The 25,152-nt window shown below is 39.7% G+C and overlaps 1 protein-coding gene across 4 annotated transcripts; it reads right to left on the reverse strand.

Annotated features, from left to right (window-relative positions):
- ago3b (argonaute RISC catalytic component 3b) lies at positions 1 to 23,266 on the reverse strand. 4 transcript variants are annotated; one of them, XM_085447048.1, is made up of 20 exons: positions 23,185 to 23,266; positions 22,634 to 22,872; positions 16,678 to 16,849; positions 16,387 to 16,507; positions 15,262 to 15,470; positions 13,197 to 13,333; positions 11,643 to 11,777; positions 11,390 to 11,477; positions 11,146 to 11,293; positions 9,703 to 9,822; positions 9,470 to 9,613; positions 7,316 to 7,449; positions 6,870 to 7,054; positions 6,522 to 6,681; positions 4,971 to 5,061; positions 4,104 to 4,298; positions 3,674 to 3,808; positions 2,961 to 3,062; positions 2,347 to 2,546; positions 1 to 1,964 (listed from the first exon to the last, which is right to left on the reverse strand). In XM_085447048.1, exons 2-20 carry the CDS (start codon positions 22,650 to 22,652, stop codon positions 1,856 to 1,858), a joined length of 2,604 nt encoding a protein of 867 aa, XP_085303174.1. In that variant the 5' UTR covers positions 22,653 to 22,872; positions 23,185 to 23,266; the 3' UTR covers positions 1 to 1,855. The 4 variants fall into 4 exon arrangements, with proteins under 4 accessions (XP_085303174.1, XP_085303175.1, XP_085303172.1 ...); XM_085447049.1 differs by having other exon boundaries at positions 9,491 to 9,613; positions 23,096 to 23,266; XM_085447046.1 differs by having other exon boundaries at positions 23,096 to 23,266.
- Positions 23,267 to 25,152: the final 1,886 nt, after the last annotated feature.

A 25,152-nucleotide genomic window follows, 5' to 3' on the forward strand; every position in this document is an offset into this window, starting at 1 on the left:
TCAGAGTTTACAGACTTCTGATTTATTTTTTTTTAAACATGCAAATGACTGAAAATAAGGCCTTTGTAGCTGCACTAATCCAAATTTGTTTGTGAAAACAAATGAGACAGAAACCAGCAATAAAAAGCTGAATTTCAAAGGCTGGGACAGCGAATCCTTCTCAAACACAAAATTTATAATCTCGTTTGAGATTGTTAAATACATTTACCAAAAAAAGGGAAAAATAAATAAGAATCAAAGCTGCTGCCTTGAGTTTGATCATTTCATCATCGGGAAAACCAGGTTGGTGAACAGTGAGTGTATTTTTGATGTTTTTAGCCGATGTAAAGGTTTTCTTTAGTAAATAAACCAAATGAAATGCATTTAGAGGTCTGGAACCAGGAGACCAAAAGCACCATTTAGAAAACATCATGACCAAGGAGAGCGGTCAAGTATAATTACTGTTCAAATCATCTATGTGCCGAAAAAAAAGAAAAAAAAAAAAAGATTAGCTGTAAAAATCATGAAAACAATTTTTTCTGGTTAACATGATGAGTCTGTAGGACCTCAAACATTTTTCATATTCAGATCTGTGATTTAGAAAAACAAAAAACGCAGCAAACATTAGCAATCACACTTGGCTGGCGGTAGGATCATCTACAATCCAGTGTGCTGTGTGTGTTGTTAACAAATCGACTGTTTTGAGGCACCCAAACTGTTTCAAAAAGACCTTCCATCCCACCAATTGTTCAATTTCTAAACATATCAGGCACTTTAACAACACAAACCTCCTCAAACACAATCAGACCTCATCACGACCGAGCCTCACGTCTGAGGCATCAGTCCTACACGGTCACCAGAATGTCAAATACTGCACATTCCTGATTCCATCTTCATTGTCACTTCCCAGATCTCATTAAGAACAACACAAATACTCATGAAAACACACCTGCGCTCTCCATTTTAACACGTTATTGCACTGAAGGAGTTCTTCACAACTGAATCGGTCAGTTTTTTTTCCCCTCTCTTTAAAAGTAAAAACTGGGAAAAGTCCAAAGGTTTGTGGTCATCTACACACTATTGCTATAAATTATTCTTAATTTAAGTTGAAAAAGAAAAATCATAAATAGTCAGACAAACAAGAACAAAGTCCATTTCATGGCAATGACTTTGAATCTTATATAGTTCTGTTTATGCACCTCGCCTCACAATAAGGCGACAAAGCCTCAAAACGGCTGTACGTGGCTCTGCTTAGAAAAATGAAGATTTCATTCAGTGTCTGTGTTGGTAGAGTGCAAAGTTATGCTGCTTACTGTCTGGCTGACAGACTGAGGAACCACACAGAACTGGCTTAAAGGGAGACAGAAGAGAAACCACTAAGGCAGCCCGCCCATTTACAAAAGGTGCCAAAGCTAACATGCTGCCACGTCGATCACACATTTGCTCAGAGAAACAACACAGACAGGCTCTAGAAAGCCAAAGAACAAACATGAACATTAGGCTCAACATGAGGTTACAAAGCAGGTCAGGTCCTCTGTGATTCTACCACCAATGCACCAAAAATAATATATTTTTTTTGATTACTGGCTGCTCCACCATCCTTTAAAACCCCAAATAATCCCATAAAAATAAAACTGAGTGTCTGTAAAATGCAGAAGGCGAGGACACGGCTCACGGGGAGAATGAGATGGAGGTCCGGAGCACCTTGGCTGGTTTCAGATTACATAACATGGCTGGACTCCTCTAGGACATTCCTACACAGCCGTCGTCGTTGTTTGGCTTCAGCAAAGCTGCGCCAGCACAGAGTCACTCCGGATCAGGAGGAAGTTGGGCACTAAGACTGGCTGAGTAACTGGGAGGTGGAGTGGAGGGGTGTTTAGGCGAAGTACATGGTCCTCAGTGTGTCGTGGTGGATCTGAACAGCCTTGGCCAGAGCCTGGGGGTCCCTGCCGTTACTCTGCCCTGAGACATGGCTGCCCTCCGCACTATGACAAAAAAAAAAAAGTTATTAAAAAAAATAAGTACAAGGATAACAAAGGTATACAGAGATACCTGAAATGGTTAGCCCCCAGAAAACCTATGGTACTATGATTATTTAACCCTCACTGATGCGGTTTAACCACCATATTGGACGACATATGCTGTAGTTGTATTAAAAGTCATACTATTGGCCTACATCAAGCTACAAAAACTACTACAGAGATAACAGCAAAATATTAATGCTAATTTGGATTGACTGAAACAAAAAGGTGATCATATGAAACTGTTGTTTTCGAAGGGTACAGGCAATATTAGTCATTAGAAGTTCAAGTCCTCTGGGGTTTCATGAAAAACACAAATACAAACATTAAAATATTCGGGCCCCACCTGTCATGCTCCTTGTCGACCAGGTGGTAGCGAGCGCGGAAGGCTACAAGGTGAGCATAGTAGGCAGGTGCTGGGATGGACACGGAGCGTGTGCAGCGGACGTAGGTGTGGCACAACTGGTAAGTGAGGAGCTGGAAATCGTCAGCGGTGAAACAGTTGTCATCCCATAGTACGTGGTAGTGAGAAGGACGACTGGTACCCTGGAGGGAGGAAAGCGGAGTTAATCGCACCCAGGAGAGAAAGCAGCTCCAGCGAGAGGCAGCAAACAATGAGCGGCTAAAATTAGGTGAAGCTGGTAGGCCTGTGTGTTTGACAGTAACAGGGTTCCCTTCTCCAACAGCTGCTGAGGTCTCAGTTACGCAGTAGAGTGAGAGGTGTAGTTCTTAGGGAAATGCTTCAAACATGAACATGAGTGAAAGAGGCAGATTCCAGGTTTAACTGACAGGTGGCAGAAAGGGAAATTAATTCTGGTAATTAACAAGTAATGATTGATCAACACGTCACAAGCCAAATAATTTATTTTTTTCACAAATGAGAGACGTGCTCCAAGATTGCCTTAAAGTGAAGCTGAAACAAAGTCACCTGAAAGTTTGCGTCTGTCCTTAAAATCTTACCTGGATTCCAGCGTGACTGCAGAGGTAAAAGTCAAACTCGTATGGGTGGGTGATGTCTGTGTCCACTGTGGTGCCAGCAGGAATGTTTCCACTTCGTCCCACCTTATAAGAAGAAACAACGTAACAATATACTGGTTGAAAATAATTTGAGTTTATTTATTACAAAAGCAAGTCTTTTTCAAATATGCATTGACTGGTGTCCAATTACATCTTTTAATCTTATCTTTTAAAGATCCCAAATCTATTTCAAGAGTACATATGATCAATTTGTACATTTATAATTTCATCATCATCTCTCTCTCTCTCTCTCTCTCTCTCTGATTATGTACTCCTCCTCCTCCCCCCTCACACCTCCACCTCAAGCCTGATCTCCTGAACTGAAGTCAGGGCTCTAATAACCAAAAACGTGCATAAACATTCCTATTTCTTTCCAGTATTATCACAATTACTTATTGCCAGCAGATTAAACATGCAACCCTCCTGTCTCCAGACACCTTACAGTGATTTGACTAAACATCATCAGCTGGTTACACACTGTACCTTTAACTTAAAGTTACAGGTTGTTTTTCCATCCAGCTTTCCATTAACCATTACAGGCCATTGTTTCCAGATTTTAACCACATTATACAAAAACAGTAAGTTTCTAATATGACTAACTAATTAACTCCTCGGAGGAATGGGACAATTGGGAGAAGTGGTAGTTTATTTCTCACCCGCTCAGTGCGATCTGCGCAGAACAGGCGTGTGTGATGGCGTTTCTGCACGACGATGTAGGTTATCCCGGGCTGGTATTCCTTCTCGAGACTGATGCATGCCTCCCTGATGGCCAGCAGCTCATAGTACAGCACCTAAACACAAAATAATACAGTACACATTCAAAAAGTAGATTTTAGAAAATCTTATTACAATACAAGTGGGGAAAAATTACTTATTCTTCGTATCTGATGTGCACATTACCTGTTACTAATTTTAGTTAAACATTCATGGTATAACAAATAAACAGCATTTCTTTGGTGTTATTTACCAAATAATAAACAACTTCGTGTACAAGTTAAATTGGTGTTTATGTGGTGCCTGAAAGAGTTTCCACCCAAAGGAAAACTAACAATAAGCCTTGAACAATATATATATTTTTTAAAGTACCTGTCTGAACTGGCCCTCTGACACTCCATCCCTGTAGAAAATGATCCTTGTTGGCTTGTAGCGGGTCGACTTGTAGAACTGGATTAAGAGCTCTCTCACCATAGAGGCCAAATCCTGGATGACCTCCTGTCTAGGCCTCTGGACCCGCACTGTAGCACAGTACCTGCAGGGGTGGGCATCCATACTGCCTACCACCTATAGGAGTGTAGACAATTGCAAAAATCATACAAAAAACAAAACCCTGCCATCATTTTCTGTTAAAAATTCAAAAGTAATACTTTAACCTAGCCAATTAAATAGTATCAACAGTGCAAATAATCTTCAACAACATTTCTATTTATCCGATACATTTCGGCCTGTTTTGTGACTCATCACTGCAAACATGAGCCCGAGAACAAGTACTCAAACCACTATTAACAACAACAACAACAACGATTAATTGCTTTTTAAAAGGTCCCCACAGTCAGCTGACTGTAGTCGCAGCTTGACCTCACAAATCTTAAATCTTGTAAGAGGAACTAACACTCTGAGCCTGTGAAATGCTCTTTAGTGCTCTGTATTCAAGTACAGGAATTTTAAAATAAATCCAAAGATCTACTGAGAGTCAATATTAAAAATAAAAAATAGGAATAATGTGAGCTTGCTTAATAGAGTGAGTTAATATCCTGGCTGCAGCCTTTTGTACTGCCTAAAAAGATTTATCCAAGCCGGTAATCAGGGCATTACAGTAATCCAAGCACGATGACACCAATACATGAATAATTTTCTCCAGTTCAGCTAAGGAGGGAATATGTTGCAATTTATAAGTGTTTCTTAAACGAAAGAAACCAGAACAGGAAAAAGATGTTTCCTGACGAGACGACTCACCGCTGCAATAGATGGCTTCTTTCCATCTCCTGCAGGAGGATGAGTGACATCAGCCCCAAGGAAGATGATAGGTTGCTGAAACACAGTGGGTCTGGAAGTAAGAGAAAAGAAAAAAAAAAAATTATCTACCAACCAATGTGTCATGAAATGACACAGATCAAACGATTTTTGGCAAACAAACCTCAAGGAGAAAAACAGAGGAGAAAAAGCGCCAACTGTTTTCATAGTTTTAAACTTTGAAACAAATAAACATTGTAAATCATTTATTTCACAGCTTTTTCTAGCTCATAATGTCATAAGCAGTGTTGGGAAGGTTACTTTTAAAATGTATTCCATTACAGAATACATGCCCCAAAATGTATTCTGTAACGTATTTCGTTACGTTACTCAATGAGAGTAACGCATTCTGAATACTTTGGATTGCTTATTATATTTTCATGCATTTTTACAACTACGTGAACTATTGCTGTGTGATTTATTACTATTACTGGAGGTAAAGGGACCTCTGGCTAATAGGTCGGTTCGTGTCGGGCTCGTAGCCGAAAAATAGCTTTACTTTGTTGTGTGGGTCAACTTTTCTTGCGAGAGAGAGAGAGGGAGAGACCTTGAAAGGCTGCTGCAACAGAACTTATTGTTTCGGAGGAAAACACGAACACAGCGTACAGTCGAGTCTTAATAGCTTACTTACAACTGGGCTCGTCAGGCACTCTTCTTGGCTGCAGTGGTTATTATTACATTTACATGCTTCCAGCTCCCGTTTTTGCTCGATGACAACTCTACTTTTTGACTCTCCTTTTTCTCCCACCTCGCGCTCACAGACACATAACGAGTATGGCAGTCCATTCTCCCTGCAGCACGGACTACACTGCCCATGAGGCTACATTCTTTAGAGCAGGGGTGCCCAATCCCAATCCTCGAGAGCTACCGTCCTGCAGCTTTTAGACGCATCCTTCTTCTGACACACCTGAATCAAGTGAATGGCTTGTTATCAGGCCTTTGCCAAACCTGATGGCATGCTGAAGAGGTAATCACACCATTTGATTCAGCTGTGTTGGAGTAGGGATGCATCTAAAAGCTGCAGGATAGTAGATCTCAAGGACTGGGATTGGGCACCCCTGCTTTAGAGCGATACCTGTAGCATTCTGCCTATTAGCTTAGCACAACAACAACAAAAAGGCGCTCTCTCACCCAGGAAACACGCAGAGCGAGAGCGTCACCCTGTAACGATGGCAACCGCAACACTGCCGCCTGGAACTACTGTCAAACAAAACCGAAATGGTCCTGACCGCCACAATATGAAACAGGAAAGTACCGCCGTGTAATCCATTTATTTCAACAAAGTAACTGTATTCTAAATACCACCTTTTTTAAACGGTACCTGAAACGCAATACAGTTACTCATATTTTGTATTTTAAATACGTAACGGCGGTACATGTATTCCGTTACTCCCCAACACTGCATATAAGCACTTCAGTGAGAATGTGTTTAAAAAAACCAAACAAAAAACCATCAAAGTCTGTTAATTTCAGTTTGAAGTTTTGTGAGCTTACCGCTGATGTGGAACCAGAATGTTGTTGATGCCTCCCAGTTTGACATTGATCTTGAGGCAGAGGTTAGAGAGGGTCTGAGGGGACGTTTTTACTACGTTCTTCACCTGGACGCATTGGGTGGCCATGCCGAGGAGGGTGTCACCCACCCGCTTCACCTCAGCTGTGGGTAATCAGAAATATTAGTCATCCTTTTACTCTATGCAGGCATGCTTGATAATCATATGTCAGACATATAAAGCCATTTTCTGCTTCGATAGAGTTTAACTTCAAAATCTCTTTTTTTTTTTAAGAACACAAAGATATTATTGTTAAACAACACTTGGTTTAGAAATTAAAAGATCTTTGTACCATAGACTGGTGTTTTGCCAGGTAGGATCACGATGATGAGCTGTAGTCCAGCGTAGGTGTTCTTCAGGTGTCTAAACATGGGCTCCACGCTGTCAGCTCCCTGGGCATATTTACAGAAACAGGGCTGGCCTTGGATAGGCATCCCAGCATCCTTTGAGATTTTCCGCAGCTGGTCAGTGAAGCTCCTGAAAGAAGGGGGGGGGGGGGGGAATTAAAGTTTAATGAGCAGTATGGTTCTGAAGATTAACAATCCGTACTTAACTTATACCTCCATAGAACAAATCAAATACCTTAAATAACCAATGAAACTTTGTTTCAGTTTACTTTTTGAAACTACAACAAATTGTTACTAAATTAACTTCTAAAGCAAGTCTAACATATGTATATCCACTAAGTGCTGTTTCACAGTTTAACCACTTTGTAATAAATAACCAAACCAAGCTCACTTGAGGATCTCTTCTCTGCACTGCCTCTGGGTGGCAAAGCAGGCGATGGCCCACATCTTGATCTCCACTCCAGTGTGAAACTGCTTCCCTCTCATGTCCCAAACCCCGTGACTGGGTGTGGCCACTGTGCGGTTCTGCAATGACAGTGTAGGGTTGATCCGCTGGGGCTGGCAGTCACACAAACAAATATAATACATGGACAATGACAATGTATGGATTCATAAAACGTAAGCAGCTAGTGGGAGCTCAGCTGGTTTTCTTAATCGGCTGAGTGACTGATTGGCTCATTATTTAGTACGGTAATATTTTTGCTGCTTTTATTCTTTCTTTCGTCATGCACATGCAAAGGGAAAAAAATTAATTTTATGATTGACATGCAAAACAGAGCCACTAAAAATAAATCAACATTATCTGTGTAGATAATCTCCCTAAACAGCATTCATGAGTTAAGGTGTAATTAAACAGAAATCACAAACATGTTCAGAAAGATGAGAAAATGTTAGCTGAATTAGTTTGTAGTCGAACAGTGGAAGCAAATTAAAGATGATTTCTCCTCCCAGGGTTTTCTCCACAGGAAAACTAGCTAATTCATTTACTTAATGAAATTAGTAAATTAAATTCATTTACTTTTGTGTTGCACATCTCCACCTGCTAGCATCTCCTCCTTTTCACACAATTTTGGTGTCAAGAGCCACAGATTTCGTGGATATTTTGGAAAGTATTGTGCTTTGTTAAGGATGGATGATAACTTTTTTTTTTTAACATCATGTAAACATTTAGAGTTGTATTATTGTGGATGATGTGGTACGGCATAGCCGTTCTGAAGTGAAATTCACCTGCTTTATAAATGTTTTTCATGTAATAATTCTGACTATGCGGCACACTGACCTTTGAGAGAGAGTTGCATAACTGCACATTTTTAATCATAAGAACAAATCTTTTTAACATGAAAAAATATACACAATTTGCAAAAAACAATCACCAACACCTTCACATATATGAAATCTCATGGCTGAAATACATGTTGGGGAACGCTTTCTGTCAGTCAGCTCCTTTCTTCATCCTCAATTTAGGTTTATTTAACTTGAAAGTAGCACAAAGGTGTGCTAAAGGGGGCAATTTTGCTTCATTTCTGGTTTTGCTGCTTCTGTGTTGGACTCTGCATAGATAGGGTTCAAACAGCTGATCCCAAGTGCAGCAAAAGGAAACCAGGTGAAGCAGAGGCTAACAGGTGCCACAAAGATTGTACCCCATTTGTGATTGTCAGTGGAATCAGGACGATCCCAGGATGCCACTTGGTTTTCTCAAAGCAACGGCAAGGACTTTTTTTGGCTGAACCTCATCTCTGCTGATATTTCCTGGTGCAAATTTGCCTCATTACACATACTTTCTGCAACTGCGCTGAAGGAAAACTGTGCTTCTAGTTTGTTGCAAACACGCCATAAGACCATACTGTTTTGGTTGTGTAGGTTGTTTCTCCCCCTCAGATTTCAGGCCCCTCTTCTACGAAAGCAGCATCCAGTTTGAATTCAGGAGACAGACACACTCTACTTTTAAGATTAGATTTAACTTTTTTTTGATAAAACATATAGTTAGGGCTGGATCAGGTGACCCTGAATCCTCAGTTATGCTGCAATAGGTGTAGGCTGCTGGGGGATTCCCATGGTCCATTGAGTATTTCTTATTCAGTCATCCTTTTCCCAACTCACAATGTGTTAATACACCTCTCTGCATTTAATCATTGGTTCTTATTAATCTCTGTCTCTCTTCCACAGGATGTCTTTTGTCCCGTCTTCCTCCCCTCACCCCAAACCGGTCGAATCAGCAAGTCGCCCCTCCCTAAGCCTGGTTCCTCTGAAGTTTTGTTCCTGTTAAATTTGAGTTTTTCATTCCTACTGTCACTAAAGCTCTTGCTCATAGGGGCTCATTTAATTGTTGGAGTTTTTTAATAATATAAATCACCTTGAGGCGACTGTTATGGTTTGACGCTGTATCAATAAAACTGAAAAAAACAAAAAAAACAAACAAACCCAAAAAACCCCCAAAAACTCTTCCTGTGGCTAAGTGGAGGAAATCCTGTTGTCTGCAACACACACAGAGACATGTAGAAGGACACACACATGCGTATGAAGCGTGATTTAAAGGGGAAGGTACCATAAAGGGTTCAGAGCTCACCCTGCCACCATACTGCAGCATGGGGGCTGGCAGGACTCGACCCGTCACCTGAGCCATCTCATCTCGCACACGGAACTGAAACTCCTGGACAAACGGGTCGGCGTCATAGTTTGCACTCCGCACCTAAGAAGGGGACAAAAGTCTATTTATTCAAAGACACCAAAAAACTAAATCTCCCATGCTGCATTACTTTTGGCCTACAGGACACTCACCAGCCTGCTAATCTCCTCTTGTCTGTCTGGTGCAGAGCGGGCTGTGGCTTTGATCATGGTTGATGTTTGGTTGTCTGTTAGCTTTTTAATACAGCGCTGTCCTGCTACAATGTTGCACACCTGAAAGTAAAAACAAAAGTGTGGAAGCGGTTAATCAGCTGCATTTCTCAGGAAGGTATTGAACCCAAACGAGTCACTGACAAAATGGAAACTACAGTAGACCGACTGCAGTGGAGTTACATATCTCACATTTATATCTTTTCTGTGAAATTTTAATCAACTTGTAAAGCTATATTTTACATTTTCATGTATTTAACAAGCCAACTACCTACTCAAAAGAACCCGTTTCTAAACTTCCATTAGTTGGAGAAAACAAACAGCATCACAAGATGGATATAATGGTAAGAACAACAAAAAAACAAAACAAAACACAACCCCCACCCCCCCCCAAAACAAACAAACAAAAACAAAAAAAACCAACAAAAAAAACAAACCCTCCTAATTAATCCTGTATTTGGGAAATTCTTTCAGTTAAAATGATAGTGTCCTGACTTATTACAAGTTTTGAGTTTTCCTGTATGATCTTAATCATCAAGAAACCGTTCTCAAACCAGGGTAGTTTACACAAAAGAGAAGGCCCAATGCTGCTTAACACCATCCATCCTTCTCAAAGGAGACAGTGGAGCTTGGTGAAGCTGTGGCTTGAGCCACATAGTGTCATAGACCAAACTTATTCAAGGATTCTGGTATTATAATACTAAAGGCTTGAAACGTTAAACATGAAGGTAGGCTACCCAAGATGAGGTAGGTTAATTTTTTTTAATATGACCTACCTATTGAGTAGTAACATGCAAACTGAGCCCAGGTTCAATAAATCAAAAACAAGTAGGCCAGATGAGGACATGGCAGTGTTTCACTGGTAGTGCGCTGCTCTGAGTGTTAAAAATAATGTGTCAGTGCCATTTAAAAACAAACAAAAACAAAACAAAAAAACCCCACTAATGTAGTGCGTTTCTTGTTATGAATCCAACACAATCATTGTGAGCTTACTGGCCAAACAGTCGACCCTATGACCCTAGATGCGAAAAAAAGCTCATTTTCTAAAACCTTTATTTAACCAGGAAGTGAAACTTGAGATTAACAATCTGTGTTCATAGGGTGTCGTCATCCAACATAGGCAGCATTAACCTAACATTCTTAGATGCCAACTTCATGGAAACTCCATAGAAGGGCCCTGCCAGGTTTAAACCTCGCAGTCCCAAGAATTCATGTCACAAAATTCATTTAGACCTCAGGAATCAACGTGTGTCGACTGTCTTTTGTAGAGCGAGAAATGCACATTGTTCTCAATCCCAGTAGCAAGTAACCTCTAATGATTTAAAATCCAGAGACTGTTCTTTTAGGGTTTTAGGGCAAACTCCTACGATCAACATTAGTTCTTACCTCTAGAGGCAAGTAGGTGTGTTTCTGTTCCTGTCCCACCTGCAGACAAGGCAGGTGGGGATATTTCAGCTGCAGATTGTACTTCTCTCTGAAGTACTGAGCCACTGTGCGCTCAACTGTTTGACCGTTCTCAAGCTGCAATGGAAATCTGAGGATTTGAAAGTAACAAGAATGTGTTATTGTAAGCCAGCAACAGCTTTGAGTGCGAGTTAACATCTACTGGGGGAGCAATATGGAAACGTACGTCTGGAGGCTGGCAGGGCGCCGTGTTACATTGCAGACTCTGTACTTCCTACGCATGGTTCCACAGTGTGTCACTTCCACTTTAAGACCTGTAAAGATTTAAATGATAAGCAGTTAGCTCCCCCCCAACAGTGGAACTACTGATACCTCAATTACATACACGATCTTAAATTATCTGCAGCAATAAACAAAATGTTATTACTGTGACACTGTGATAAAAAACAAGCAGAGGCTGTCACTCCTCTGTGATGTACCTTTGATCTCTTTGGTGAACTTGACCCTGTGGGAGTCTGTGAGAGGGCGTGGCTGCTCGTCAATGTTGTGAATGTCCAGAACCTCACACATGAACTGAATGACTGGCTGGGCTTTGTAGAAAGCTGTGGCTGACACTGAGAAAATACAAGATGAGTTAGGACAGTCAAAATGGTAGGCCAGAAAGATTCATTTTCAGTCACATAACCAAAAGTTACTTTTGGGAAAATCTAATTGTTGCAACTTTGACCAGTGCCACAACAACAAATCAGATCAATATAAGAATGGTGAAGCCTTATGTAGACAGCCAAGACATGCCGAATTGGTTTAGAGGCTTTGATTAAGACAAAAAGGGAAATCTGAATTTGATTATAAGTCATTAAACAGCTGGACACCAAGAGCTGTAGCACATTCTGGATTTTGTTGTGACAAAACAGTAACAAATACTGAAATGTCTGCTTTTCCCAAAATTTCCTAATGACATTAAAAGTTACAGTTTTGTGCTTTTACTATCGTGCCAAAAAAAGAATTATAATACGTAAGTTAATGTGCATACACTCAGAAGACCTTTCCAAATGTAATGAAATGTAACACAAAACATCCAAAGCTTACCAATTAACATGAAGAATTCAACTAGAAGAATTAAAATCAAACTGAAGTTTACAGGAATTTGCAAACCTGCTTATAAGTCAAACAGGTCTAGAGACCAGTCAGTGTGGCCTTTCAACGTGGCAGGGATCACTGACTGGTTATGGATAGGTGACTAAGGGGAAGGCAGAATTAATTCCCTGACTGGCGAGTGGTTGCTGGCAGTCTCCGAAATCATTTGCAGAGAGAGTACAGCAGCAAAAACCTTCTTGTGATGGCTTTGGTTGCTAGCAGATTGCTCTGGTTGCCCACCGAATGCATGAAGACACCAATTTGCTTGCCAACACTCACGAACTACCCACACTGTGATAAATTCCTGAAAGTGTGACGGAAACTGAAAACAGAACATTTGTCATCAAAGCAATAGACATACCTTTTGAAATAATTCAGCAATAAGATGCAACTTTTACTCTGAAGGCAAACATTCTTAGCCTCTGTCACATTATGAGGTTCCACTACTGTACTGCAGTGAAACTTCCAAACGCGTTGGTCCATAAATTGCATCCTCCACGCAAACTATGGGCAACCGCAGCAATCTGCTGGTGACCAAAGTAATCATAAAGCAACTAGTTTCATCTAATGACTGCCTGCACCATTTAGCGCCCACTCACAACCAATCAGGAATCATATTTTCTTTGAGTAACTGGTTGGCAGCCATTCCCCAACCTGCTAATCTGTCTCCAAGTCTGTGTGACTAAAAAGAAGACAGCTGAAAAAAAACTCAGAAAAGAGAAAAATGGTAAAACTTGTAAAAATTTTAAGACCTTTACTTTTGTACAGATTAACTAGTAGTAGTTAAGTTTAGTGCACACACAGTAACAATCATGTCATCCTAATCTGGGCAAGAAAGCATATGCGTATTCACTACATGCATTCCTTTTAAATGTTCCTGCTTTCACCATCCTTACCATCAATATTTAGCATCATCTTCCACATGGCTGGCCGTACTGACTGATGGAAGCCGAACCAAACTTCTCTTCCTCCACCTAGTGGATGGTCATAGTCCTTTGGGGAGGAGAAGAAGGATCTTCCAACAGGGGTGTACCTGGTGACGATGTAGAGGACACGCAGAGGTAAGCAGGGAACAGAAATTACACTTACTGTGATAGGAAGCGACATTCCCTGTGGAGTTCACTGGGTACAGCAAAACAAGCCATGAGTTTCATGTCTCAAACCACAGGAGGCTCAGAGGGTTTGTGTTCATGTTACTGAAAGTTATTTTGGTTAATGGATTCACCAAATGACACATCCCAAGGTAGATTACATAAAAAGATGCTTTTAATCCATCTCTGCATGTCAAATTCAAATCCCAGTGGGGTCATCTACTAATCTAAAAATACATCTACCTGAGGTATTGTAGATGAAATGCAATACATGAAATGTGCAACTCTGTTGTGGTTGAAATGCTGCATAATAAATTAAGGGAGCTGTATATCTCCAGGATGCGAGCATCTTTGGATCATATTTCCTGACTTGAGAATTAACTAACAAAGACACTACTCACATGTTTAATTCAGATTACATTATTTAGCCTTTACAGTTTTTAATCACTTAAATGTAAAATGCAACAGAGTAATGGCAAACAAGAAGCAAAGACATTCTGACAGAAATAGGACAAATGAACGAAATCTATGATTAAATTATGCAATAAGATGGCAAATGAACAGCCCTAAGAGCCAATCAGCTAGGGCTGCACGATTAATCGTTAGAAGATCGCGATCTTGATTCATACTTATGTGCGATCTCATTTCCAAATGACAACGATTTAAAAAAAAAAAAAAAAAAAAAAAAAAAAAGACGACGACACCGCATTTTGACCCGGGACGTAATCTGCATGAAAACAAGCGCTCACTCTTCCTTGTGACGTGTGATGCTAAAATTAGCAGGGAAAAAACGACGGAGAACACGTCAGGGATGACGAGAAAGTGACAGGAGAAAATCCGTCCCGGTCAACCACCCAAACATCAATAACGGGAACCTTATACAGCGCTTCCCCCGTCGAACTCCCGCAGGCACAAAGAAATTACGGAGGCCATCACTTATCACCTGACCAAAGATATGGCTCCCATCAACAATGTGCAAAACGAGGGATTTAGGAAAATGATCAACACCCTAGACAAACGCTACACAGTGCCGTCCCGCAACTATTTTTCTATTGTTGCACTACCTGCTCTATACACGCAGTGTCGAGCAACGGTGGAGACGGAATTTCAAGCAGTACAACATTTTGCGGCAACAACAAAACGTAAGACATTTGTTGTTTTTATGTTTATTGTTTTTATGTTCAGTTTCAACTGTTACGAAGTTGATGTGCAGTTAATAAGTGCAATAAATATTTATACTGGAAAAGAGAATCGAGAGAATCGTGATCTCAATTCTAAGCCAAAAAAAATCGTGATTCTCATTTTATGCAAAATCGTGCAGCCCTACAATCAGCAAGGTCAATGGGAAAAAAGTACATTGTTAGGACATGAGTACACAGCTGAGCTTCGCAGCAGTTTCAGCTGTGAGGTTGCAGGTAAATCTACTTGTTTTCATAAGAGCTTGGTAAGTGTACTTATTCTTATTGTATTCAGAATGTAATTTAGCATTTCATTTGCTCAAGTGCTTTGGTGGAATTAACCAAAGATGGTGAGGACAGCATGATGGATTGAGCAATTTATGATGCTATAACCTTATATATGTAAACTGCAGAATAGTTTAGAGATAATCTGCTGGATTTTTAAACCAGATCATCCTTCAGAAATTAAATAGAACAATTCAGACAAAGGCTTCAACTTAATATCCAGGAAGTTTCCAATTGAATGTTTCCAATTGAAGACACTTGCTAAACAGTAGACATCAATGCCAGTTATTTTGAAATAACATTAAATAATTCGAACAAATGTTTCATATAATTTTCTAGTTGTTCAGTTTAGAAAGGTGTTTATCAGCAAAACAAACCTTCACACATGTGCAAGACAAGAAACTCACTTCATGGAGGGCAGATGCCGAAGGACAACATCCACAGCATGAACAGGGTTAGTGCTCAGAGGTTTATCCAGGTCCATTGGCCCTGGTGCTCCGCGTCCTGTCAAGACTTCATGTAGCATGTGCCAGCTGACTAATGACACAAATTTAATTGAGACTTTAAAAGGTCGGTCCTTCCCACCTTCACCTGGCAGGGTGACATCCAGATCAACCTGTTTAAGAAAAGAGAAAAAAAAATGATACAGGGGTTATACTTAATCAGTGGTACCAAGTGTTGAGTTCTCATTTCTCAATTAAAAGACAAAAACTTCTAGGACTCTACAAAATATGACTTATTTATGATGATCAAACTTTTTGCCCTTAATTTGTGTGTGTGAATAAAAACTATCTGTACAATCATGTCACATTGGAGCACTTTATGAATTTCATCAAAAGTGGGCCTAAGCATAAAAGTGAACATGATGTGCTTATTCGACAACATTAAATCCAATAGCAGGCTAAAACCAATCAGATAACATCTGAGTCAGGCGTCATATTTAACTGACATCGCTTTATGCAAGCAAGTTTCAATTTGACTTCTTTTCCGTGCTTTCTCTGCACATCTCTTTGGTGGGAGGGACCAAGACTTGAGTGGAGGTGAACAAGATTAGAAATGAAGAGGGGAATTTATTTCTAAACTGTTAAACAGCTTTATACTTTGATATAACCCCATGTCCTGGGTAAAAGGTTGCTGGAGTTAACTAAACCTAAACTTGTGTATTTAAAACTAGCTCAAATTTAACCCTTTCATCAAAGTGGTCACATTTGTGTACACTGCCTACTTTGATGCTGGGAGTACAATTTATTTGCATTCCAATTTCTGTAATTCCAATTTGTTACATTTTGCTTCTGATAATGCCTACATTAATTAATAAATAAAAGACTCAAGCTCACATCAATAAAAGTGAAAACTGAACTAAAACTCTGGTTACCAAAAATAAGAACCACCTGAGCAGGTGAGTTTTAGACATACAAATGCGTACTGACAAGTTCAACTCTCGGGCACTAGAAATCAATATCATAGATAAGAAGCTGCTGACAGGTGCAACCTAAACAAACCAACACCACACAGAGGATCTAGTTTCTTACCCCACCAGTGGCCACAGGAAGTGGGCTCACAGTGTAGAGGCTCTTCTTCCCATCATAAACTGGCAGCCGGTCACCAAAGATGGTCACCTTAAAATGCTGCACCATGGAGTCCACTACCTCCCTGCAAATGATCACACTGCAGCGTCACTATTAATGTATGCATAAAAGTGTAGGTGTAAAATGCAAAGGAAAAGTAAATAATGTCCTGTTAGTTCTTCTGTAAAAATCTACACAGACAGTAATGTTAAATATGAGCCAAATTACCAAATAAGTTTGGGGATTTTCCCTTACCTATTGACCCGCCGCGGGCATTTATCAGGCTTAATGTCCACCTCATACAGGTAGACATCAATCTTGGGGATTTCCACCTGAAAACAGTTGGCCAGAAGCTTGATGGATTTTCCAAGGGTGCCATAGCCCGGTCGCCGTGGCAATGTGAACAGCGCTTGGGCTTCAACGGCTCCTAAAGCAGTGACAATAAAATTATAATTATTGTTTTATTCCAAAATTAAAGTAGCCAAGAGGCCACAACCTTGGGCAGTTAATACAATGAATCATTACAAGACAACTGAAATAAAACCATCAAGATGCTATTTCAATTTGACAGCGGTGTCTGTCCAAAAGAGACACACCCTTCCTTTGCAGTAACCCCCAAGTCACTCCCAAGCTGCAGGATTACTTTAGTCTACATTTATCTATATTTGTTTATTTTGTTAATTATATTTTCAGCAGAAAAAGCTCAAAGGAATGGAAACAGTTTTATGGACATGTTAAACAACAGCAGAGTTTTAGCTTTTACCGACTAGTATTTACTGTAAATCTAATCTCACTTCTCAATTTTTGCTCTTATACACAAATGTATTCAGTGTACGGTAAATTCATACAGCACTTATTCTTTGTACGAAAGCACATAATCTATGTTGCATTCACACCTACGGCTAGTGTGGAATCACCGATTACCCAGATGTGCATGTCTTTAGACTGTGGGAGGATGCTGGAGTACACCGAGGGGGAGGAAAGGCCCCCACCTACCAGGAGGTTCAAAACAACCTTCCTTCTTGCTATGAGGCAACAGTGCCAACCACTGCACCACAGTACCACCGAGTGTAGAGCACCCTTACAGAGAGAAAGGCAAACTGAAGGAAGGAAGTGGTTAATAAGGAGGAAAAGTGCAGACAGTGTAAGCCGGTTCTGATGGTCAGGGATGTTAAGCATTGCCTCATTTTAAACCGACAAAACTGAAAGACACAGACTAACACTGCGATTCCCACATCAATCTGATAATGGCCGTAGGAAAGGTTACAGAGTTGGGTGACATTTTAAAATAAAGACCAGCTTGGCGGTCACAGATTTCTGACTGACATGGCCTTTGCCAGACAGGAGAAGGCGGCGAGTGACACACCACGCTTATTTGACATCAATTTTCATAAAATACCAAACTGGAAAATACACATTGAAAGAAAAAAGAAAATGACATCACACAACCACACAATTTCCACGAAAGTGACTCAGAGGATCCGCAAGACAATGTTTGCGCATACATACACAGCTGAAGCTGTAAAGGCACCAAGACTTTGAGCACTTGGTTGCTGCTGAAATGAAAGTGTGAATCAGAGAAAAGAAATTCTACAACAGTGATGAAGTGAGGACTATGGCTATGAAATCAGTGCAACTGAGAAACTGGGGGTTGAAAAAGTTAAACTGTTTCAGGTTCTGAACTCTCATCTGGATCTGAATGTGTGATAAGGAGGCATTATTGACTAAAACAATACACTTTCTGCATGATGGTTACCCCAGGTTGTTTTATTCCCTTGTGCCATTCCCATGGTGACGGCACCCATGCTGCCATAATTCTCCATGGTAACTACAACCGTGCCGACAGGAGGAGGGAAGAGCAGGCCAACATGGATTTACCTTATTTATCCCTGAGCTGCAATGAAGAAGGAGAAAAAAAAAAGGTTCTTCCTGAGAGATATGATAGCTCAGGCAGGTAACAGGGTGCCCATTATCTATTTAAGAGCCATCAGTATAGCAAAATAAAAGATCAAAAATGTCAAAATCATGTATTCTATTTAAGCTTTTATAAAAACACTAGTTGGGTATATGTCTATTCAACACAAGGATAAGGATTACTACACTTAACCGAAACTAGATGTGAAAAATTAAAAACAAAAAAATAACCAAAAAAACCCCCCAAAAAAAACAAGGGGGGGTGAATTTAAATATGTGCCGTTTAAAAAAAAAAAATTAAAAAAAATGAATGCAATTTCTTTTCGTCTTCAGTGTGAGTATATGACCCGGGTTTTTCCTGCTTTCAAATAAATTTCCAGCATCTATCAAAGAGGTTTTTCGTCTTTGACTAAAGAAAATCACAATTACGAAATATTTTAAGATCTCCCCCCCCCCACCAGTCTGGTTTAATCAACTGAAATTCTAGTTCAGCTAAAGGCAAAAACTAAAAATAATAATTATAATTAGACTTCTATTCAGATATCGGACTCTTCTATCACTTTCCATGGTTTTTATATGTAGTTTATTGGACTAATAAGTTCTTACATGCAGTCGCCTCTCCAAAAAGCTCCATTCTGAGTTAGGAATTACCCAGAAACTTTCAGCCCAACAAGCTTCGGAGTATGGCTTTTGTAACCGAAGTGCTGACATTTAGCTCCATGAGTATTTGGACAATGTCACAATCTTTGTAATTGTTGCCCCTTTGATTTTGAAGCGCACTGTGATGGTATAAACTAACAACATATCATTAATGTACAGCTTTAATTCAAGGGGTTTAATAAAAGCATCTTTAGGATTTAATTATCTTAATACAGTCCCTCATTTTCAGAAACTTGAAAGTAACTAGACAATTGACTGACAAGTTTTGTTTTGTTCCCTTGCATTCTTATGAAAAATTAAGGCAAATAAGAGATCTGGAGTTGATTTCAAGTGTTGAACTGAAATGTCCATTACTGGCACTTCCAGAGGACAGGCAGCAGCTACTGCACCAGTAATGTCCCAAAAAGACAAAGGCTCACTTTAGCCTGAGCAACAATGGAGAGATTAATAACCACTTATCAGGCTGCTTCAATGTACAAATGCACCACACAACCAGCAGCCACCCACACATGGCTGTAGTTAACCCACATATTTTAAAAGAACTCCACTGATGAGATACTGTACAGCCACCACAGCACCAACACTGGAAGCTAAAAGTTTTAAAGTGCATCCTGGAATAATAAAGCAAGTGTTGGTTTAATCTCCTTAACTTTATAGGACACAAGTGTTTAAATAGTTGTGGTGTGAATATAATTTGCTTAATTAAGCAGGCAAAGTATGATCATCAAGTAGAATTTAATAGGCAAAGCTGAGTCAATCCTCACGTGCAGAAAAAATAAAATCTGAAGATGAACTCTTTTTAATGTCTCATTCTCAAGTTAATAAATAGGTATGAATTGTTCAAACATCTTATTACCATCACACTCAACATCACAGCTCTAATGAGGGGAAAACTGAAAGCAGGATTACCGCAGGATAACTTCCGCCTCAGTTTTTATTGTTACAAATACATTGGCATGGTTACCAGCTCTGCAAATATAACCCTGCACCAGAGCAGATTATGTTAAAGATTAGAGATCAGTGCGTGACAAATTACCAACTACTGGCCAATCAATTCTATGAAAAGTAGCATCACCATTAAGACCTCTTCTGAGGGAATGCAAGGGAGTCAAACATTTCTTTATAGAGCATCTAAAGTTTGTCATTTTCCTGATGAGCCTTGGTAAGAAATACATTCTCTGAAGCAACATTATTCTGTGATTTTCATACTAGCTGCAAACAATTAAAATTTTATTATTCTAAAACCCTTAATATACACACTCCCAAGAGAAGCAGATGAAAGACTAGGACTTAACAGTATTGCAAACTTTTAAACAGAAATTCAATGCCATATGAATAATTCTGTCTTAAAAATGGAGCTGCGACACTCAAATCTGTTGACAAAAGATCTTGCCATTTTTTCTTAAAATACACTTCAATTAGACCAATATAGTAGCACTTTTTCAGACTCAAGTGAATTTCATGTTGCCATGCTTCTGTTTGCATAGCATAGCCTATGCAGAGTGAAGGATTTGGGATACGCAACCTATAAAGACGTGCATGCATGCAGTCAGTCATGCAGTTGATATTCACCTTTGTGTGATCATTTATCTTGACTGCTTATGTTTGGTTAAGCAAAGTCAAAACAAAGATCCTGGGTATAATAAAATTTGCATTGTATTACAGAGCCTTGCTTACTGAAGGAAATAAACAGATACTTCCTGTGTTTAACTTATTAAAAAACAAAACAAAAGAAAAAAAAAAACTTTCCAGAATGAAGTCTAAACAGGATATGAGAGAACCACAATAACTTCACTTCCAAAATATCTGTGTACTGCATTACAAAAATTAATAAATAAATAGAAAAATTATAAACTGAAGCTGAGCTGGGGTTGTGCCGCTTACAGCTTAAGGTGCTGTATAAAGTCAATGACATTTATCAGTCTTTGAGACTCCAGTGAACCACTCCATTAACTGCAAATAGGTTCACAATGGTTCCAGGTTTTCTCTGTTTTAAGAGCACATCAATGACTCACCCAGGAGGTCACAGATCCCAGAACAACAAAAACAACCACCAACCACAACAACCAACAACAAAATACTGGGCAAAAATGGCATCCATGGGAGAGTTCTAAGAAAAGAACCACTGCTGAGCTCGTCTTACATTTACCACCCTTTACTACCATTGCTACTTCAGGACTTTGATGACTTGCCATAATTGAATTCTGAATCCATTAATTCTGCTCTAACAAAATGCTGAAGGAGAATGTGCAAAGTACACCAGCAAATCCAACACTGAAAGACTCTACAAAAAAAACAAAAACAAACACCAACCACAAACATGAAGGTTTTGGAGTGACCTTAAAGTCAGAGTTCGTGCTTAAATCTGATCGACATGCACTGGCATGAACTTAAAAACAGGCATTCATTCTTAGAAGCCCTGCAATCATGAGTTAAGACAACCCCGTAAAGAAGAATGAGTCAAATTTTGAAAGAGTCATTGCCAGTTATGGAAAATACATGATTGCAGTTCTCACTGCCAAGGGTGGCACAGCCCATTACTCTGTGGTAATGGATGGTTTTACTTTAATAAATTCAATAATTTCAAACCTGCAATTTATCTTTACTCGGGTTCTCTTAATCTAATATCAGAATTTGTTTGATGAGTTGAAACACCCAAACCTGAAAACATGACCAAAAAAAAATATGAAATCATTAAGGGAACAAATACTTTTTCACAGCAGTGTATTTACAATGGTGCCCTGGCAAAAGAGAAAAAAGTAGTGCCGGTATGTCTGAAAACAGACAGACACGCTGAAGTGAAAAAGTTTATTGTTAAAACTTTTCAGGCTTGAAAAAGGCCCAAATCTGAAACGGGTAAAGGGGATGGAGAAAGTATGGGTCAGCTTCAATGAACCAGTCAACATCTATACCTCGTCCCTCCCAGTCCACCACTGGACTTTTCCCAACACAATCATTAACACAGAAACTGCTACCCCTGGCAAAAAGTAAATTGATTTATGACCCTCCATGCCTATCTGATTCATAATTAACAAAGACAGCAGTTAACTAAACATTATTCAGTAGGCTGAGTAACTATGGCAGCAGTGTGGGTGGGTGGATGGATGGATGGGACATACCCCCTCCCTCCCAGTCTTCAAGCACACCTGGTGGCATCACCACCTGCTTTTGACAACCTACACAGTCAAAAAAGAAACCCGTGAGACTGGTTTGGGGGCAAACACGCAAATACTAAGGGGCTAAGTTTGCCTTTAAGGGTTTGTTAATACAACATTTTTCAGGCTTAGGCAACAGCAACTCCTTGGTTATGCTTGGGGTTCAAACCCAGTCTAAGAAAAACTGGTAGAAAACCACGAGGTCAAATGTCTCCCTTGTGCAAGGCGCTCAACTGACCGGTAATCTCTGGGAACAGACACCACTGAGCTTTTTTTCTGTATGATAACCTGAACACTTTAAAAACAAAAAAAAACAAACAAAAACGTATGACACCAAATTGATTAAAGGAAAACTCCTAATTCAAAAACCTGTAATGTTAAATGTATGAGAAGTACCACATACGGGCTCAAAATAACTCGGCAGCACCTGAACACCACATTAGCACATTTAGGCACGGTGGTTAGTTAGTCCGGGATCCCACCTGTTGTTCCGATTTCCATTCATGGGGGTGTCTGTCCGGATGAACCGGCACTTTATGATCAATAATCCTCGTAGATTAAAATGTTCAGTGTGGTTCCGCTGGCCCCGCACGCATCAGCCAAGCTCCGCCGTTCGTGATATCTTCTCCCCGGCTTCGTTCGGTGAAGTCGAACCGGGCCGCTTCGCTGTCCCGTCGGTTAGAAGTCTTCTTGTCTCCCCACTACACCTGACCTACATAAACTGGCAGATTAAAGTTGAATGAAATGTCTTAACTCCGGACTTTGGCGTTGTAACTGAAATAAGAGCAGAATTATTATCGGTGTTAAGCTTTTTTTTAAGACACGAAGTTGGTGAAATGTCTACGGTAGCGTTAGCAACTGTGTGTAAGCTAACGACGTTAGTTAGCTTTAGCCAGCGACAACTAACAGCTAAATGGCAACCCGAGATTGACATTAATATTTACCTGCTCGACTGCTGAGTTTACTGTCAAGTCTGTTTAACGTGACAATCCCGATTTCAACTTTTTTCAAACAAATATAAGAGGCTCTCTACCTCGGCGTCCTCCTCAGCGTCGGCGATAAACCGGTCTGAAATCTGCTCTTACGCCGCCCTCTGTCATACTTAAGGGAACGCTAACGGGTACGAGACATAGCAACTTCCGGGATATTCTTTCAAAACAAAATACTTATTCAAGTCTTCTTCCTCCTCTTCTTATTTGTATTATGTGTTACAAACATTGGGACTCATTCTTTAAAAAAAAAAACATACACACAGGCTAAAATTCATGAAACTCATGTTACAGAAACTTACACAAGTAATATACGTAAAAACACTCAGTTTAAAACTTTTCAAAATTACTTCTCAAAAAACTGCTGAGTCCAGAAGGTCAGTGTATTGCGTTAACCAACTGAGGCTGAACTAGGGTCAGGCTGCACCTTCACATAATGCTTATATCACATGATGGTGCAGTGAGTCAGTCTTAACTCTATTTAATCAGGTAGTCATTAAGAACACATTCTTTTCAACAGTGTTGCCCAAAAGACCTGTATTATTGCCAGTTTTGATGTGTCTAATATTGACTAGCTGAGACCTAATTAAGGAAGGCACAAAGGGCACAGGTGCAGGGAATTAGAGACAGGAAGAAGTGACAGTTTTTCAACAGTGTGTAGTTGTTGGTTCTTTTGAGAAAGTGGTGCTAACTGAAAAGCTATATCAAAACTTAAAACACAAAGTAACATTTTTTTCTGTATTGTACGTTGAATAGCATTTTCATTTTCTGCAATTTTCTGCTTCTAATCCACTATATATCACATCTTACTATCCTTTATTGAACATTTGATCCACCACATAGATTGTAGGGCATAGCTAGTGCATGTTAACAATATGATTAGCACCTTCAAATTAAGTTTCAAATATCACTAGTGTTCAAAGAGAAACTTTTAGTTTCCTTTGTTTTTTGTCTGCTAAAATGGTATATTTTTAAAAAAGACAAACAAGATGAAAAGATGCCTTTCCTCTCTAAAGACATACCATCAGTTTGCTAAGTTGCACCTAAACAAAGCACAAGACCTCTGGAACAACCTCATACCAACTATTAAGCATGGTGGTGGAAGGTTGAGGATTTGGCCTTGTTCTGCAGCCATAGAACCTGTCAACCATAAACTGTATACAAAAGTATTTTACATGAGGCCATCTGTCCTCCACACAACAGCAAATCTGCAGCAGAATAACTGAAACAGAAAGGAAAGGTGTTGCAATAAGCAAATTGCTGTGATCAGATCTTAAGAGAGTTGTGCAGAAATGAATGCCTGCAAACCTCAATGAGCTGAAGCAACATTGTAATGAAGAGTGGTAAAAATTCTACCTGTCGTGATTGTTAATATATATTTTTAACATTATACTTTAACAGTAAGCTAGAATTTTGAACCATATAAAGCAAACAGGATAATTTGTAGGATTTCCACTGTTTCATTGAGTCTAACTTGACAAAGCTCTTAGTCCCTCCTCTCCTCCTCCACTGAGGGAAATCCATCAGGAAATACCATCTGTAGGCAGTAACGTCACATCCGTGAAACTTTTTTCTAAAGTATGTACGTCAGGTTTATAAGTAAGACGTATTCTATTTGCATTTTAGCTGTCGTAATTTTCCGTGGCTTGACCTGTTTGCTCAGGTATTGTAACAGTCAGAGCAAGTCAAAGACACAGTGACACACCTCATGCAAGTTGCTTACTCCGTACTGTAGATGTCCCCAGAAACCATTCATATAATTTTACATCTGCCTCAATCATAAACCTGGGAAATACAGACTGAATGCACAGGCAGATAGAGGAAATTCTATTATGAAGGCAAATACAAGTAAGAATGGGAAAGAAGTGAGCCCTTTATGATAAACAACTTGTTTATGGATAAAGATGAGAGTGACTTTTCACTTTCTGCAATAATGAAAAGAGGAAGAAATTTAGAGTTTCTGTGAAAAAGCTAGAGCAATTAATCAGATAAGTACTGAATAATGAGTCTGT

Source organism: Copadichromis virginalis, linkage group LG22 (genome assembly GCF_057382275.1).
Source record: "Copadichromis virginalis isolate Kocher_CV1m ecotype Utaka linkage group LG22, C_Virginalis_male_GT1.1, whole genome shotgun sequence".
Lineage (NCBI taxonomy): Eukaryota > Metazoa > Chordata > Actinopteri > Cichliformes > Cichlidae > Copadichromis > Copadichromis virginalis.